Source organism: Coenobita brevimanus, chromosome 70, assembly GCF_032717465.1.
Source record: "Coenobita brevimanus isolate Jiangsu-jjx chromosome 70, ASM3271746v2, whole genome shotgun sequence".
NCBI classification, from domain to species: Eukaryota; Metazoa; Arthropoda; class Malacostraca; order Decapoda; family Coenobitidae; genus Coenobita; species Coenobita brevimanus.
In genome coordinates, this window is record NC_137023.1 from 40830322 (window position 1) to 40849061 (window position 18740).

The following is an 18740-nucleotide window of genomic DNA, read 5'->3' on the forward strand; positions in this document are numbered from 1 at the left end:
AACCACAAACTGTATACTACTTACACCTTTGGTCTGCGAGTGTCCCAAAGAGACACCCCTTCACGTGAGTTCGCTGTGACCACAAAGAATGACTCGACTGGATGGAACTGGACTGCGTGGAAGGCATCATGATACCTTGCCAGGCAAACTGGGTCTGCCAGCAAGAACAACACTGTAATATTTCATCTCCATTCTCTACAGCGTATTATGATAACTGTCTGGGATGGCTGAAAGTTTGAGAAGTATGCAAAGATCAAGGAAGAGTATTGAAATAAGGCAATACAAGAGGGAGAGTGATGTGTCATGAAAGGAGGAGAAGTCATTACTGAGTAAGAAGATAAATGTTTAGAGAGCATTTTACCGAGACAAACTCTTACAGGATGTGACATCAGACAGATGTAGACGAAGTTCTTATTAACCAACATTGTTCTAAAATTCCTACATTTACATGGGATATGAAGATCCAAAGGAAGGTTCTCTGATCTCACTGGAGCTGTGAATAACAGCAGAAAGGAGGCCCAACATACACTCTTTCTCATTTAAGCTGCAGGAGATAGAAGGTTCCCTGCAACAAATGTATTATAATGATTGATATGCACACTCCTGTACCAATACAAACAGAATGACTTTCCAGCCCCTCATTCTTACCCCTGTTAATCACTGTTTAGGAAATACAGAGAATATACAATTAGTATTCTTTCTATCCTATCACCTGGGATAAAAGATCCACTACAGCAAAGAATATACTGCAGTTAAATTAGTTCAATAAACAAGTAGATAAAAATTCCTTACCCTTCTAATATACAAAAGCAAGTTATTTTCTATTTCTTACTAGAACAGTTTCACATATTGGTCTGCAGTTAACGCAGGAACACCCCTGGGCCTTAAGCGATAAACACACATAGCTATACCACTCTCCAATACATAATATTCACACTCACAATCCCAACACATCATACTCATACCAACTATTTTCCTCCTATCCACAAATCTTTACCTGAGGATAAAGACTCCCGCATGTCATATAGCAGCACCTGGCCATCCTCCCCTGCACTAGCAAAGACGGAATCACTGGTAGGGCTGACTGACACTCCATACACTGCCTCACGGTGCAGGAATACATCCACAGTCTCACCACTAGGAGGAGAAGGAACATATGAGCACACACTCAAATCACTGTCATCATCATCCCATCCAAGGGGGTTGGTAGGATCCAGAGACATGAAAGGAAAAATTGGAAAGAAAAACATGCAACCAACTGTAGCAGACCTATTAACTTAGTTCATTTTCATGTCATTCACGGCTTTAGAATTCTCAGCTCCAATCCACAAGCTACAACAGCAACAATAAGTTGCTTCATAAAAGTCTGTGAAGTAGTCGTTTAAAAAACTGAAGAAAATGTGTATAACCAACATGATACACATCTTTGATTTAAATTTATCTGTTCACTTCAATCAATAGCAAATTCTATTCCTTTCCTACCTTCCCCACCTTATATTCTCACCTTGACCAACCATATCTCCTATTACCGTCATTTTCAACCCGATTCAATCTCTTCACCAACAGTAGGACACCAGTCCATTCAACTGTGGGCATTTCCTTGGATTGCATACCTCAAAGACCCTTGAAAATCAACAGACTGGGGCCTTAACAGAGACCTTTTGTGTGTGATGAACAGCATAACCAAAAGCAGCCCTGTTAATAAAACTCAGGTCCAAAAAGAGCATGTCTATACTCCTGTAAACGAACAGAATATGATTTACCGGTACCTCTGTTCACCTTTCTCTAGAAAAGATAGCTGCTTTACCAGATTGCAACCTCTACTGCTATCTTTCTGCATAATAAAAAATTAAAATACTTAAAATGTTTACTGTATTACAACCCACATTTTCTAGCTCACCATCAGAATCTCATGCAGCAGTCTTCACTGATAATTCATATGTAACCTATTGCAGATGGCAGTCATGTACAGTACAGTACACCATAAAAACTCAACTATCTAAGGCCCCAGAGACCATTTTATCCAAGGTTCCATAAACATCACTACTTGAGACCCCTTAAACTCACGTTCTCAGGTCGTGAACTATAACTTGCTCGTCATTGCCAGCAGAAAATATCTTAGTGTTGGCAGAGTCGAAGCTGAGGCAGAAGATGTTGCTGTTGTGCTCTCCCTTCATGGCCCGTGGGTGATAGCTGCCGGACAAAGCACAGTTCACGTTCCATAGCAGCACTCGCCGATCATCACCCCCTGCAGGTAACATGGCAATTTGCACATCATTATCACCATCATCCTCACTCTAATTCAGACTAGATAATGGGGTAGGTAGTACAGTGGCACTGTAGCAGTAGTAGCTGCAACCCAAGGCCCATCTGAAATGTGAACCCAGTGGACAGCAGGCTAAAGATGTCCTTCTTATGCAGTCCATCCTCCTCCTCTTAGGGGACAGGGGTGAAGATGAGGGATATTTGTATAACCACACAACACATCCACCATATGAAGGTGCCCTCATGATGAGTGCGTAGAGTCCAGAAGGAGGAATGAGAAAGCGTAAAATTAGGAGAACTACGAACACTGTGTGCAGAGAAAGGGTTTAAGTCTTTTATTAACCAATCAAACCACAGAAAATTTGGCTTTATTTTCTTTCCTTTATGGTACCAGTACAGTAACATTTACTACTTTTTTCCATACAAATCCCTTGAAGGTACAGGGGCCCCTATGCTAGAGAACCAGAGTCCAATTTATTTAGGGGTAGATGACAAGCCTGTTCCCCCAAATATTGTACTATATCATTACATGACTGAACTTCTGCTTGCAAGGTAAGGCCATCACTCAACCTGCTACTTTCTAAAATGAATTAAGAAACAAATTCCTATCTACAAACTTAGCAACTCTCCAACCAGTAGTGGGTGGATATCTCATATACTGTAATAATACAGTGATTCCTTGGTTATTCCACACTTGGTTGTGATTTTCATTAACACTGCTAAATGGAAAATCTGCACTCCTGCCATTACCACGCATTATTGGGCTAAAAATCTGTTATCACACACATGAGCTGGTTTCTGTCGGCAATGAAGGTGCAAAATCTGTAAATGGCTTGAAGAGATTCAGACGAGGCCCTACTCAAGGAGTTAATCGCAGATGATGAAGACCATTAACTCTCCACCCCCTAGCCTCAGAACCCCTTACCTCAGGCCCATCTCAGGTTTCATATATGTTTCATCCTTATTGTGCCCTTTTCATCATTTTCTGTTAACCTAGCCATGCTTATATGTGTTCCTAATACTTATCATTATAACATGTATGTATTTAGTGGGTCTACATTGGTGTAAAGGGGAAAGTTTGGGTTTACAAGTGGGGTGCCTGGTACCTATATATCTCTCTATCTATAGCCTGACGCCTTAATCCTGCAAAGGGTGGCCGCAGACAAAATGCCTCCATGTCGCTCTGTCACCCACCATTTGACTGCCCTCCCCCCAACTCATTCCCCTCCCCTTCATATACCTCTCAACTCCATCCCTCCACCTCATCCTTGGTCTCCCCCTCTCTCCCTCCCTCCACTTCACCTACATACAACCTCTTAGTCCGTCTTTCATTCTCCATTCTCTCCACATGCTCAGACCACCTCACTGTATTTCTCCTAATTTTCTCAATCACATCCATATCCACCCCACAACGTTCTTTCACTTCATTCGTCAACCTGTCCCTCCATGTCCCACATGCTCCTCTCAGGCAACTCATTTCCACTGCTCTCACTCTTGACTTGTTCCCCTCTAGCAAGGTTTGCACCTTGCTTTCATAGGTCAGGGTAGGGATCACAATACAGTACTATCATACAGTGACTTCTGAATTACCATTACCCCCTCCCTATTTCTCATCACTGCTTTTAGTGAACCAAAAACCTTCCCTCTCTGCTGTACCCTTCCAAGCACTTCATCACCAAAACTTCCATCCTTACTCATCAAACTACCCAAGTACAGTACATCCCCCTAGTACGCACCAATATGGGCGGCAGAGGACGTTGAGTACTAGGAATTCACGTACTGTGAATAAATAACCTTATGGGAAAAATTACATATGGGCAGCACCCCCCCCTCATGGGCAACCCTTGAGACACCTTTCAGACTTAAGTATTGTACTATACAGGGAAAGTATCTAAGATATATTACCTAAGATAAAGTAAACCTACAAGATCATGGCTTTACTAGGTAAATCATTGGTGGTAGGTGGTGGCGACCATCATCCACTCACTTGATGTAGTGTTGCCTACTTCTTCCTTAGCCTTCATCATTCTTTTTCTGTGCCTGCCCTCCTCTCTTCCTATCCATCTTTCCTGTCACTTCTTATTGCTCTTCTTTAATTTACAGGTGACTTTACACTGAGTGACAAGCCAAATGGTTTCCTGTAAACCAAGAAACCATTTACAACGCTGGGTGGTAACCATATAACCAACCCATACATGCTACCAACGTGTCAACAAGTGGGTTGGTGGAGGGTTAGTGTCCCTCCCCGTAAAACAAATAACTCAAGAGTCAAATGGCCTTCCCTTATGGGATTATGGCCTCTGGCAATAGATAGATAGATAGATAGACCTTTACCTGTTATCGCTTCTTGAGGGGACAATGTTCTGTGCTCGGGGTAAACCCGGATTTGGGCCACTTTTAGCTGCCTGTCTCGCATACAAAGAGTTCAATTCGCGTACTATTAAAAAAAAAAAAAAAAAAAAAAAAAAAAAAGGTCCTCGCGTACTCAGAACTCGCGTACTGTAGGGATGTACTGTACTTAAATGCACCCACATTCTCCATATCCTCACCATCCAACCTCACTGCGCATTCTGTGACTTCGTTCCTCTCAAACACCATAACTTTACTCCTGTTTACATGAACTTTCAGTTTCCTCTTCTTACACACTGTCCCAAATTCATTCACCAAAACTTGCAACTCCCATTCATCTTCACTCAACAATACTATATTATCAGCAAACAGCAACACCAGAATCTTCCACACCTCACCCTCATCCATTACAGCCATCCCCACATCCACTGCCCTACCTTGCACCTCCTTAACTACCCCATTCATTAATATATTAAACAGCCAAGGAGACTTCACACATCCCTGTTTCAATCCCACATTTAGATCAAAGAACTCACTCAGCTCACCATCCACTCGCATCATAGCCCTTGCTCCCTCATAAATACTCTTCACAGCACTCAACAAATTTCCTATCCACTCCATATAATCTTAATACCTTCCACATACCTTGCCTATCTACTCTGTCATATGCTTTCTCCAAATCCATGAAGGCAGCATACACTTTCTTTTCCTTCTCTAGATACTTCTCCACTAAACATCTTAGAACAAATATATGATCTATCCATCCACTCATCATCCAATCCTACGTTGCCCCATGAGGAGCGTAGGAGCCCGGGGTTAGGCAGTTGGTCCTGACATTTAAGATGAGAGTGACCAACCTCACTCATCCCTGAGTGGCATTATGTGAGAAATAAACCCCAACCACCCCTTGGATATAAACCTTCACCGGCTCAATCCGATTGGAGCACAATAATTACCCACTAAACCACCAGACGCCAAAATTTGGTTATATGGTTACCACCCAGCGTAGTAAATGGTTTCCTGGTGTACAGGAAACCATTTGGCTTGTCACTCAGTGTACAGTCACCCACAGGCAGAAGGAAAAGGAAAGAATGAAGGAAAGAAAGACAGAAGAGGAAGTGTAAAGTCACCCATAGGCAAAAGGACGAGGAAAGAATGAAGGATAGAAAGACAGAAAAGGATGGAAGAGAGGAAAGGGCAGACACCAGAGACAAGCAATATATCGAGTGAGTGGATGGTGAACGCCCCCATCTACCACCAACCATATTTATCATGAACATTTTTCTGACAATGAGTTTTGCACATAATTTCTCTGGCATCAATGACTGGCATGTAAAGCGAATGACAGAACTGCATATTGGTAAATCAGTTCTCTAACTAGAATACAGGCCTAATGGTTGCCACATACAAGTAATTCAGATTATGGCACCATTCAGCAAAAGACTGATCCCTCATTCATTTGTCATTAAAGTCAAGATTTCATGATGTTTTTACTGATCTGCAAAAAAAACTACAACAGGCAGGGCTGAGAGGGATTACGAAATGCTTGCAGCAAACTGTATACAACACTGAAGGAAAGTATTATTGAACAGAACAATCATGTAAATGCAACTGAGAGATAAGATTCATGATAATGGACTTTTAGAATCATATAGAGTAACTCTAAGCACTATACAGTATACTGGTAAGGTTAAAGACAAGGATATTCAAAGTACAGTAATCACTCTAATATCCGGACGCCCAATAACCGAACATCCCCACTAACCGAACCTTATCGTCCTGGGATCAAACATTCCCAAAATGGTCCGAAAATCCAAAAAAATTGGAAAAAAAACCGATTTTTTGCCGTCCGTAATTTGAACTTGCCGCGCGCGCCGCGTGAGAGCATTGTTTTGGTTCGTCATTCCTCCGACGTCCGATAGAGCGCCGCTGCATCCTCCCCACTTCCTGCCTGTCTCTCACCGCGACTGGACCTGCGCTCTTCGTAATGGCTGCCCACGTGCTCGCTTTTGTGGTGGTGCCGTACTTGCTGCAAGGCCTCCTGCTGCTCTCTGCCCTACTCTTAGTGTGTGTGATGATGGCCCCGCCTCCTGAGAAAAGGAAGAGAGTGGTGTTGACTCTGGAGAAGAAACGGGAGATATTGGAGAAGGTTGATGCGGGTTGGTCTTCCTCTCGCATTCTCCGCGAGTTCAACCTGGCCCGGTCGACTTTGTTTGATATCAAGCGTTCCCGAGACAAGCTCATGCAGTACACGGCTGACTTCTCGTCGAGAAGCAAACGCAACGTGGAGAGGAAGGTTATGTTTACTCCCAAGTATGCAGAGATCGACCGCTCCACGTTGATTTGGTATCGACAGCAACGTGCAGCTGGTGTGATGGTACGTGGAACGGAGCTGAAGGCTGCTGCTGAGAAGTTTGCAAGGCTTCACGACGCCCTAGACTTCAAGGCATCCGAGGGTTGGCTCTTCGCGTTCAAGTTGCGACATGGCCTTACTAACCGTAAAGCACATGGCGAAGCATTGGACGCTATCGAGGATGGAGTGGACGAGTTTCGGCACAAGGTGAAAGGCTTGATCGACAGGGAGGGCCTCACTCTCGGTCAAGTCTATAACGCTGACGAAACTGGCCTATTCTATCGCTCGGTGCCAACGAACACTCTCGCCGATGAGACGGAGAAGCGTGTACCTGGCCGCAAGCTTTCTAAGGAACGGATATCTGCTTTGTGTTGTGCCAATGCTAACGGCATGCACCGGCTTAAGCCCGTTATTGTTGGCCGTGCAAAGCAGCCTCGGTGCCTTCGTGGGGTGATGGATGTCCTTCCTGTCGTATGGTACCATTCTTTGAAAGCATGGTTCACAGCTGTGATTTTCAGACTGGTTTCACCATCACTTCGTCAAGGAGGTCATACATTACCAGACGAAGACACTGGGAATTCCTCGCGACCAGGTAAAGGCTCTCCTTCTCCTCGACAATGCACCTGCCCACCCGTGCGACAAGGACTTGGTTGCTGAGAATGGCCGTATTAGGTGCATGTTTCTGCCACCTAATACGACTGCTCTCATTCAACCAATGGACCAAGGAGTGATCGTGGCAACAAAGCGCCTGTACCGTCGGAAGTTCCTGGACGAGGTGATGGTGGTTCTCGAGGAGCGAGACGAGCGCAGGGAAGGACGTGACACTCGAGGCAAGCGGACTTTGGAAAACCTTCGCCGCTACAACATCAAGTCTGCGCTGTACAACTGGGCTAGTGCATGGAAGGAAGTCCCTGTGAAAACTCTTGAAAATGGTTGGTCTCGTCTGCTTCTCGGAACAGATGTGGAGTACGATTTCCTAGGGTTTGACGTGGATGACTTCCATGCACGGCTGCGTACGCACGGCGGCGATGTTGATGTGGACGATGTTCGTGAGTGGTTGGACGACGACGAGGGCGATCCTGGGTATCAGACGTTGTCTGATATCGAGATCGCGTCTTCGGTTGCTGGTGTCAGTCCCGAACTTGAAGATTCCGACGACGAAGGCGATGATGATGCAGACTCCGCCCAGCAGGACACTACTCCAGCCATCCCCAAGCTGAGCGCACTCCGGGAACATCTAGAGTTCGTCCTAGACTACCTGGAACACCCGGACTGCGACAGGGAGATGGGGCCCTTGGGACTCGTGGAGGAAGTGCGTGCTTTCCGGCAGCGCATCATCAATCGCCAGAATCGTCGGTCCTTGCGTCAGTCAACGATTGACAGTTTTTCAGGCCCGTGACCCCGCTGTGCCAAGCCCTGGTTCCACTCCGTTGCCTCCCCAAGACAGGCCCTCATGCTTCGAGCCACAGCCCAGCACATCAGCTACAGTGGAGTCACCGCTCGACGTGAGTTTGCGGCTGTCTTCAGAGTCTTCTGTAGTCGGTACGCCATCACCACTACCCACCGATGCACCCCTTGGACGCCTGCCAGTGATACTCTCGGGCTCTGACAGTGAATAAACAGCAAGAACTTCTCCACTAGACCACACGGGAATTTTGAGTGTTGTGCAGTGAAAAAAACGGTGTGTTGTGTTAAGGTTTTCAAGTTGGGAGAAAAGACTAAGTAGAAAAGAAATTTAACGTAACTAACCTTCTTTGTTTTGGCTTTGGAAACTTAAAAAAACTTGGGAAAAGTTAATGTGCAACACTTAAATTTAATGGAACATTATTTGGACTAAAGTGAACACTGTGAAAAGAACGGACTTCTGTGTGTTAGTGACTAAGTTCAGTGCAAGACTTCAGGAAGAGTGTAGTGCAAGTGCTTCAGGAAATCGTTCTTACTGTCAGAGTCCGAGAGGAGGCGGTTATTCATCGAGGTGGCCAGGGACTTGCTGTAAGTAGCCAAAATGTTTCATGTTGTACTATTTTCCATACTATATTTACCAGAATGTTTCATATTGTATTTTTTTCCCATACTATACTTACCAGAAAGTGTCATACTGTACTTCTTTCCATACTAAACTTACCTCATGCATGTGCAGTAGGAATGGGTTTTTCAGAGTTCGGTTAGGTTCGGTTAGGTTAGGTTCGGTTAGAGTCCATAAGTACCAGAATGTTTATTAATGTATGAACATACTTCTAAACCCACATTTTATGTGTCTATTGCATTTATTTCAGTCATTTATGTGCCTTATTGGTGTGATTTGGGTGTTAAATAGGTGCTATGCATGTCCGGAGGGAGTTGTATAGGTGTTTCTCTGTGTTAGGGTCCGTAAGTACAAGTCCATAAGCTGGGGCCCAATATCCGGACAAAACCAATATCCGAACCTACCGATGGCTCTATTGATCCGGATATTGGAGTGATTACTGTACCTGGTTGCTATACTGTACATGGATAAACCTACAGGCTAAGGGATGTTAAGATGAGGGCAGCAGGTATAGAAGTTAGCTCAGAATTAAAGAGTAGCAATTGGGTTGCATAATATTTATACATAACATACATCATACAATACAGTAGGCAACACAGCTACATTATGAAAGGCAGTCTTCCACGGATGCAAATGTTATCCTTTTTCCAAATGATGCATGCTTTTCAAACTGTGTGGTCTCCTGCAGCAATCCAACTGTTGCTGTAGGTGAGTAACCCTGGTCTGTCTAGCTAAGCATACCAGTACCCATCACCCACAGGCAAGGTATCATCCCTGCAGGGCCATTCCATGCAGTGAATCAATGTTATAATGAAGAGTGTGGAGGTTTAGTTCCTGAATGAATGCTACAATTGTGTCTCTGCACCCACTTAACAGGGGTACCATAGAAGGTTCTACATCACCTTGTCATTTGGTTATGTTTACCAACCAGCATTGTACGGTAAATGGTTTCCTGGGTTGCAAGAAACTATCAGGCTTGTCGGTCAGTGTAGATCCATCTGAAGTGGAAGGAATTAGTAAAAAATATAAATAAATAAATAAACGCCAGGAAGAATGGGAGAAATACAGAGAGGGCAGTAGACAAAGAAAAATAAAAACAAAGGTGAAGGAAGTAGTAGTCAGCACTACATCACATGAGAGAGATGATGGGCACCCACCACCTACCACCAACAGCAATTCAATGAGTTCCCTGAATCTGACATCTCTTCCCTGAACTTCATTTCAATTTTATTCAGTTTGCCTTCAGGGGCTGTCTTTTCTATGTTCTTTTCTGCACACAGCTTCACTCACTTACTGTGCTCTCACAGATAATCATCTCAAGCCAAAGGGAGCAGGGCATTAAAGATTGATGATGATGATGATGATATTTTTACAGCTTAAATTTTAAAATGTGCATAGGTCATAAACCACAGATTACCAGTAAACCTACTGTAGCTAAGTCATATTTCATCATCATCTTAACCCAGTTTCCCAAGTTCACATAGGTGACACGATCAGAGCATAGCTCTTTGATCTCCATGAGTTAAATCATCACATGAAAAAGGAAGTTCCTTTTACAATCTCCCTCCCTTCTGTATCATATGAGGATGTTTGTGACAAGTACAGTACTAGCCAGTGGCCCTCACACATCCCTAAACAAATACCTAGAATAAGAGTTCCCCTCCTCATCTGCCCCTTTTCTTTGCAGTGACTTTAAATTAAATAGTGTATGCAAGATAAGCAGGTAGTAGAGCAGCTACTCTTCTTCCCTTATGCTTGGGGATGATGACGACGACGATGATGATGATGATGATGATGATGATGATGATGATGATGATGATGATGATCCTGTGTTGCCCCATGAGGAGTGTAGGAGTCCGGGGCTTGGCAAGTATGGTAGGTCCTGACATTTAAGATGAGAGTGACCAGCCTCACACATCCCTGAGTGGCAATATGGTACGTGAGCAATAAACCCCAACCACTCCCTGGGTATAAACCTACACAGGCTCAATCCAGCTGGAACACCTTAAATAGGCCTAACCTTCTTCTTCTTCTCCTTTAAAAAAAAAAAAAAAAAAAAAAAAAAAAAAAAAAAAAAAATTGGTTACCGTATTTCGCGGCATATAAGACGCACTTTTTTGTCTCAAAGTTACCTTAAAATATCCCCATGCGTCCTGCACGTTAGACTAAGGCAGGTTAGTTAGGCTTCATTGAGAAGAAACTCTTATAAAGATGATCATCTCAATGCTTAGCAACCACAGGTGTTTTCTACAGTATGCAGACTTGATTTTATTTTTAAAAATAATATACACTAGTGTGTATATGCAGCAGATTTAAGAAACACCCGAGATCAGAAACACACAAAACTTTCGCGGGTTTGTTTACAGCTCAACTGGCTAACATCGTGAAGATATTTAGCGGTTTAGGAATTTAACAGTTTAGCATCCGCACTATTCCAGCAAGCTAACGTACATGATCACTGGTGAACTGTCTGCTAACCTTCTGAAAGGCAATCATGACCACTTTGCTTGACATCCATTCACTAACGAGCAAAGCAATCATACTGGAGAGATGCTGGCTAGTGAAACTGCTAAGTCATCAAAACAGACTTTCGTCACGGATGGAAATACAGTAACCCTAATTAGGTCAGTTACTTTTGTGACATTTTGTGAGTGTATATATGCAGCAGATATTAAAACACACAAGTTCAAAAACACAAAGCATTCACGGTTTGTTTTCAGCTCAACTGGCTAATACCGTCAAGGGGTTTAGCGGTTTAGCAACTTAGAAGTTTAGTGTCTAGCGTACACCCTACTCTAGCAAGCTAACGTGCTCACTGGTGAACTGTCTGCTAACCTTCTGAAAGGCAATCATGACCACTTTGCTTGCCATCCATTCACTAACTAGCAAAGCAATCATGCTGGAGAGATGCTAGCTAGTGAAACTGCCAAGTCATCAAAACAGACTTTCGTCACGTATGGAAATACAGTAACCCTAATTAGGTCAGTTACTTTTGTGACATTTTGTGAGTGTATACAGTATATGCAGCAGATATTAAAACATGCAAGTTCAAGAACACAAAGCATTCACGGGATTGTTTTCAGCTCAACTGGCCAATACCGTCAAGGGGTTTAGCGGTTTAGCAACTTAGCAGTTTAGTGTCTAGCGTACACCCTACTCTAGGAAGCTAACGAAGTTACAGCTTCACTTTTTCAGCCAAGTGAAGTACTTTAGCAATGTATATGCAACTCAGGGCACACCCAATTACAGTATTTTGTTATGAAAATAGGATAAAATTCACTGAGTAGCATAACTGATGCAATATCTGAAATAGCAGTGCCTGATGGGCATTCATATCAGCGTCCGCCATTTCTGTATTCTTAGCAGACGAAGCGATCAGAATGATTGACAACGTTCACTCTCTGCATCTCTGCTGCCTAAGCAAAGCTCTCATGATCGGCAATGGGGATCATTTAGGCCGTAACGTCCAAATTTGTTAGGTTAGGTTAGGTTAGGTTAGGTTGTAAAATCGTTTGCCATTTTGGACGTTACGGCCGAAACGACCAGAATCCTAAGGTGTAGGTGAGAGTTTGGTGTGGGTGTAGTTAAGGAAGTAGAAGTGGGAAGAGTCAGGTTAGGGAACTGATAATCCGCTTATTATAATCCCTTCAGCCCAGCAATGTATTTTATAGGGTAGTTTATTCATGCTCGCCAAATGATTTTATTCAGTTCAGGAAACATGTACTGAGGAGGTTAATGTGGGCTGTATCAAATGCCCCAAGTCTGAATATCGCCTGTGCTCAGTTAAAACGATTGCCAAGTTAAAATCGTATGAAGTGTGGTATAAGCAATTCAATGGATGGTACTGAGGACCATTTACTGTATGAAAGTGACAGTGAAACAGTGATGATGACCGTGGTGATGACTTCCAGTAATGCTTCAGGACTCGGGGGAAGTAGTGATGAATTCTCAGGATTTGAAGACGAGTGAAATTTTCACCATGTCAGTAATATGAAGTGAATATAGGTTTTAGGTGATCATGACAGATGCAACCATGGAAAATTTAGGATCAATGGTGCTGTACACCTTTAGTCTTGCACTGACGATGTTTGGATGAATAAATTGTTTGAGATGTTTCATGTCCTTAAGTGATGATATTTATATTGAACAACCAAATACATTTTGATGTTTTTGGCCTATAATAAAGCCACTGGGTACTCCAAAACGGACTGATGTAAATGTTTCAGAGGTGAGCGAATGTTGCATGTGGTGTGTACATGTGTGCGTGTGTGTGTGTGTGTACCATAGCGACTAGGAGGCAGCAGTGTTAAGACCAAAAATGGATGTTTTCACAGTACTCGAATGTTTTGAGATGGATGTCTGTTTTTAGCAAATTCTGGTAAGAGAAATATGCATTTTTAATTGTTGATGCTGCAAGGAAAACAGCTGACAGTAAGGGAGTGATACTGGGAGAAGAGGGTTGAGCTAGTTGTCTAGCGCTTGGGATGCAGCAGTGTTGCTAAGAGATAGTTTCACCATTCTCGACAAGTTTTAAGATGAATGTCTGTTTTTAGTAAATTGTGATTAGTGAAGAACGTATTTTTAACTGTTGATGCTGCAAGGGAAACATCGCTGACAGTGAGGAAGTGATACGGAGAGGAAGAGGTAGAGACTGCTGTCTAGCGACTGGGAGGCAGCAGTGTTACTAAGGTGTAACAATGGATGTTTTCACCATAGTATGTTTTGAAATGAATGCTTATAGTAAATTATGATCAGTGAAGCATACATTTTTAATTGTTGATGCTGCAAGGCAAACACAGCTGACAATGAAGGAGTGATACTGAGAGAAGAGAGTAAAAACAGCTGTCTATCCTGTTCCCAAGCAGCCTTGCTATATCGAACTTTGGTTGTAAAACATTGTAATTTGTGTATTTACAAGTGCTACCTTTTTATATTATTTGTGGAGGTAATTACAGGTTAGTTAGAGTGCATGATTAATGATGGTAGTCGTCTGATATTGTGCTTGAGTCAAGGCAATGTGAGGAAATTCGTAACAGGTGTGGACTATGACGGGGTTCTTTTAGGATAAATGAACTGATGTGAACATTCATTGTATTTTATGTTTTCATCAGTGAATGAAAGAATCGAGTTTATTGACTTCATTTGTGGTTTTAAATTCATAAAATATTAAAAACAGTGTTAATATCAGTTTACTGATACATATTTATCAACAAAGTTGAGATGGCCTCGTGGTTTGAAGTCACGTTTTGTTAAGACGGGGTTTTGTTTTCTCTTTTCCTGTATCATTCTTTGTACATAAAAGAAGAAACTAAAGGATGATGAGCAGTACTGAATAGATTTTGAAAGGTGAGTGTTGTATCTAAGTGATAGTGGCTCATATCAGTCACGTTTTGTCAAGAAGGGGCATTGTTTTCTTTTCCTGTACCATTCTTTGTATATAAAAAAAGAAACCAAAGGCTGATGATCAGTAATGAATAGATTCTGAAAGGTGAGTGTGTATCTGTGTGGTAATGGCTCTTATCAAGAAACCTTACTGCAGTCTTGGTTGGGGCAAACTTTTTTTTCACAGAACTGCCCTGCCAGAATTAGGGTGCGTCTTTCACAATGCTGCGTCTTACATGCCGCGAAATACGGTATATGGTCACCACCCAACATAATGAACTGTTTCCTGGTGTACTGGAAACTGTTTGGCTTGTCACTCTTCAGAGTCACCCATAGACAGAAGGAAGAGAAAGGAATGATGGAAAGAAAGACAGAAGAGGATAGAAGGAAGGAAGGAAAGAAGGAAGGAAGAGAGAAAAGGGCAGTCACCTGAGAGCAGCATTACATCGAGTGAGTGGACGAGGAGCACCCCCATCTACCACTTACTATAAAACCGGTAATAATGATAAAATGATAATAATAATAAATAACAATAATAATAACAATTCTTGTCTCAAAAGCACCAGTTCTCTCAACAAGAATCTACTCACGCATGACACCCTAAAAAAAAAAAAAAAAAAAAAAAAAAAAAAAAAAAAAATGCTTAGTCAGCAGAAGCTGCAGCAATTTAAATCAAATACCAGTAATTGTTCTTCACAACAACTCTCCCCAGAACATAGCTCTTTGAAAAGAAAGGCTTTGAGTTGTCTCTTAAAAGATTCCACAGAAGTCAATTACATCATGTAATGACAATTTATTACATGATGTAGGGGCAGTACAGGAAAAAGATCAGTCATGGAAAGATGACTGGTGGACAGCTCTAGGTTCATCATGGAACAAGGGATAATCTTCACTTTGTAACGTCACACCTGGGTGCACCAGTGAGTTTCGACAATTCAGCATGATAGTTTGGTTCACCAAACTGAGGGACCTTGAAAATAGTACATCAATCCATCCATCCATCATCCAATCTTACGTTGCCCCATGAGAAGCATAGGAGCCCGGGGCTAGGCAAGTTGGTCCTGATATTTAAGATGAGAGAGACCAGCCTCACTCATCCCTGAGTGGTATTACGTGAGCAATAAACCCCAACCACCCCTTGGATATAAACCTTCACCGGCTCAATCTGATTGGAGCGCCTTTATTACCAACTAAACCACCAGGCGCCATAATTTGGTTTTATGGTTACCACCCAGCATAGTATTGTAAATGGTTTCCTGGTGTACCATTTGGCTTGTCACTCTGTGTAGAGTCACCCACAGGCAGAAGGAAGAAGAAAGAATGAAGGAAAAAAAGACAGAAGAGAGAGTGTAAAATCACCCGTAGGCAGAAGGACGATGAAAGAATGAAGGAATGAAAGACAGAAGAGGGTGGAAGGAAAGAAGGATGGAGGAAAGGAAAGGGCAGACACCTGAGAGCAGCACTACATCAAGTGAATGGATGCTGAGTGCCCCCACCTACCACAACACAGTTTAAACTCTGTTCTAGCCTTTACTGGCAACCAGTGGAACTCAAATGCAGAAAAAGTTTGGAGCCTCTGGCGAATGCCAAAGATGAGCTTTGATGTCCTATTCAGCACACACTGAACCTACTTTAGTAGATGATTTGAAAAATGGTGTTTATGGACACATACAATTACTGTATATACCTGTATACTAGACAGTGAAGTGTGAGAAGGAGAAGACTAATTACAAAGATAAGAAGGTGGTGGGGTCAGATCTGAAACCAAAATATAGGGGCAGGAAGAAAGAACACACTGGTCTGTTGCTGTCTAGATGATAAAACAGTGTGTTAAAGTATATATATATATATATATATATATATATACCATAAGCTTGCTGATGCAAGACTTAGGTTACATGGCATGAATGCACGATGAAGACAGAGGTGTATAGTATATGGTACCTTTTAAGTGTACATGCATAGCACCAATGAACAAGGAAGCAGGAAAACAGAAATTTATATGTACACTTTCTAAGGGCTAGTGAATGAATGTATAGGCCTAAAAGAAAGACAGATGTATGCAAAAGTTACTTTGCTGGGAGATATGAATGGAAGTGTGGGGAACAATGAATGTCAAATACAGGCATGGTGGGAAGGTGGGTGTGTGGAATGATGGCGAGTGTGTGGAATGATGGAATACAAATGGGGAGTTTTTATAAAAGATTCCCTTTGTACTGTGGGAAATGAAAGAAAGACGTGCAATAATCACAGGGGGATTAGTTTATTAAGCACGACTACCACTACCAGGGAAGACGTACGGTTGGGTAGTTGACAAAAGTGTAAAGCACTACAAAAACAAGTCCCTAACAAGTATTGCCACACACTACAATGTCCCCTACCAGATGATAACCATACATATGTACTGTGTATGAAATGTGGGTATGACAGCAACACATTTGTACATTCATTTAGTGATCTCCCCACGCAACAAACAGAATGGACACGAATGTACGTATGGCTGTTAAGTATGGCAGCACCCAACCTTGTTTGAGCCCCAAGTGCAACCTTGACCTTAGGGGCAGATGGCTGGTCGTTGCACGCGACACACCGTCATAGTATGGGGAACATTTGTGTGTAGTTATATAGAAATCTGTCCATGTGGAAGTTATAGAGCGGACACAAAATTGTGCGAGGAGTGACAGATGTACTGACGTACTGAAATAGCCCTGCAAACCTGCAGTCCCCAACTGGTTTGACCAGTAGGGGACCAATAACACTGGTGAGGAATGAGGTGGGTTCAGAAAGGGTGGGGGGTGTACTGTATAGCCTACATTAGTTATTTACAACAAGGAAACTGGCTGTTAACCCATGAACTGCAACTTACAACACATGATGCTACCCAGTGGGTAACTGTCGTTTAGCTACATCACTTGAGGCAAGGGGGGGGATGATTAAAAAACTACCGGAAATTTTCAATACTTTATGCTGGTCTATATATTGTACACGACTATAGTCGCGGTGCGCGATTCTGAGGTTGTCATCATCGTGCCCTGGCAACCTACCCCTCAACAGCGCATCCGATTTCGTGTATAATATGAGATGCATGTGATTCGTGCATAATGTGTTTGTGTATAATAATATTCGTGTATAATATATTCATGTATAATAATATGATTCATGTATAATATGATAGAAAATTGGACGCACTTTTGAATGGTAGGTTGCCAGTGTATGATAATGACAACCTCAGAGTTGTGCGCCGCGACTATAGTGACTTGATATAGATTATGTGGTGGCATCCGAAATTCTCTTTAGCCACTCTCCCAACTCATCACTTTCCCCATGCTTACGTTGAATTTTTTAATGCTGTCTCCACTGAAGCTTGAAACACTCGCTTAGATAGTACTACTGTAGATGGCTACTGACCTAAGAATGGAAATATGCTTAAAATATGCTCTTTCATATCATCATGAAAAAACTCTGATTTTTAAAAAAGGGATTTTTTTTTTTTTTTTTTTTTTTTTTGTCACTGGACAGAAACCCTGGGACTTAACTGGATTACTGTATGACTAAACTTGCTAGGAAATAGAGAGACAAGTTACAATGAACTGCAGAGGTGTGATGAATGGGAAGTGTGGTGCTTGTTGAGGACAAAAATTTTAAACAGCTGGGAATTGTAATTTGTAAACACTGGAAAAAAAAAAAAGTGCGATGTTCTGGAGAAAAGTAATGGAGATCTTGATAACATTTTCAGGGGTAATCTAAGGAGGTGAAGAGGACCCAGCATGAAAGTGTATTATTGCTAACATTCTCATACAGCAGTAAGTGACAGATCTTGCAAGATAAGCTGTAAAGTTATTTTTTCAAAATGGCCACAGGCAAAAGCAGGATGGATGGTTTACACCCACCACAAATTGACTTAGGACCTACACACAGAATTGCTAGGGGAGAGTTTCCTGACTTTGCTTTCCGTTTCCACCTCTGCCAAGTGAATTTTTTTGGGCAAGAAGTAACTGGCAAATCCTCTGGTGGTGGCGGGAGGTGGTGAAACACTCAGCAGGTCAGTGCTTGCCCAGAAGCGAGAGTGGAAGTATAAGTTCCCGTCGCTCCGAGCTTGAACCTCCCTCTTTTTGTATGCATTACTGTTGCCCTGATATTTTCCTAGAGTCAAGTTGTCATGCATGGAAAGCACTAATCAAGGGATGAGAGGGTCTGTATCATTGCACGGAGGCAGGATAATGTCCCTATCATCACGATTTGTGAAAATACTGGACGCACAAAGTTGACCACCATGAAGATTCTTCGTGCAGCATGCGGCCTGCCACCTATTGTCGTACCAGAGCACAAGCATGGCGGTGGAAAGAAGAGGACGACTTCCAGAGG

The 18740-nt window shown here is 42.5% G+C and overlaps 1 protein-coding gene across 1 annotated transcript in view; it reads right to left on the bottom strand.

Annotated features, from left to right (window-relative positions):
* LOC145406359 (uncharacterized) overlaps positions 1-18740 on the bottom strand; it is a 110745-nt gene that overhangs the window by 79124 nt on the left and 12881 nt on the right. Inside the window, exons 2-4 of the mRNA XM_080277519.1 lie at positions 2068-2248; positions 998-1137; positions 25-154 (exon numbers count right to left, since the gene is read on the bottom strand). Of these exons, the coding sequence (XP_080133645.1) occupies positions 25-154; positions 998-1137; positions 2068-2248 (451 nt within the window). The remainder of the gene's footprint in view (positions 1-24; positions 155-997; positions 1138-2067; positions 2249-18740) is intronic.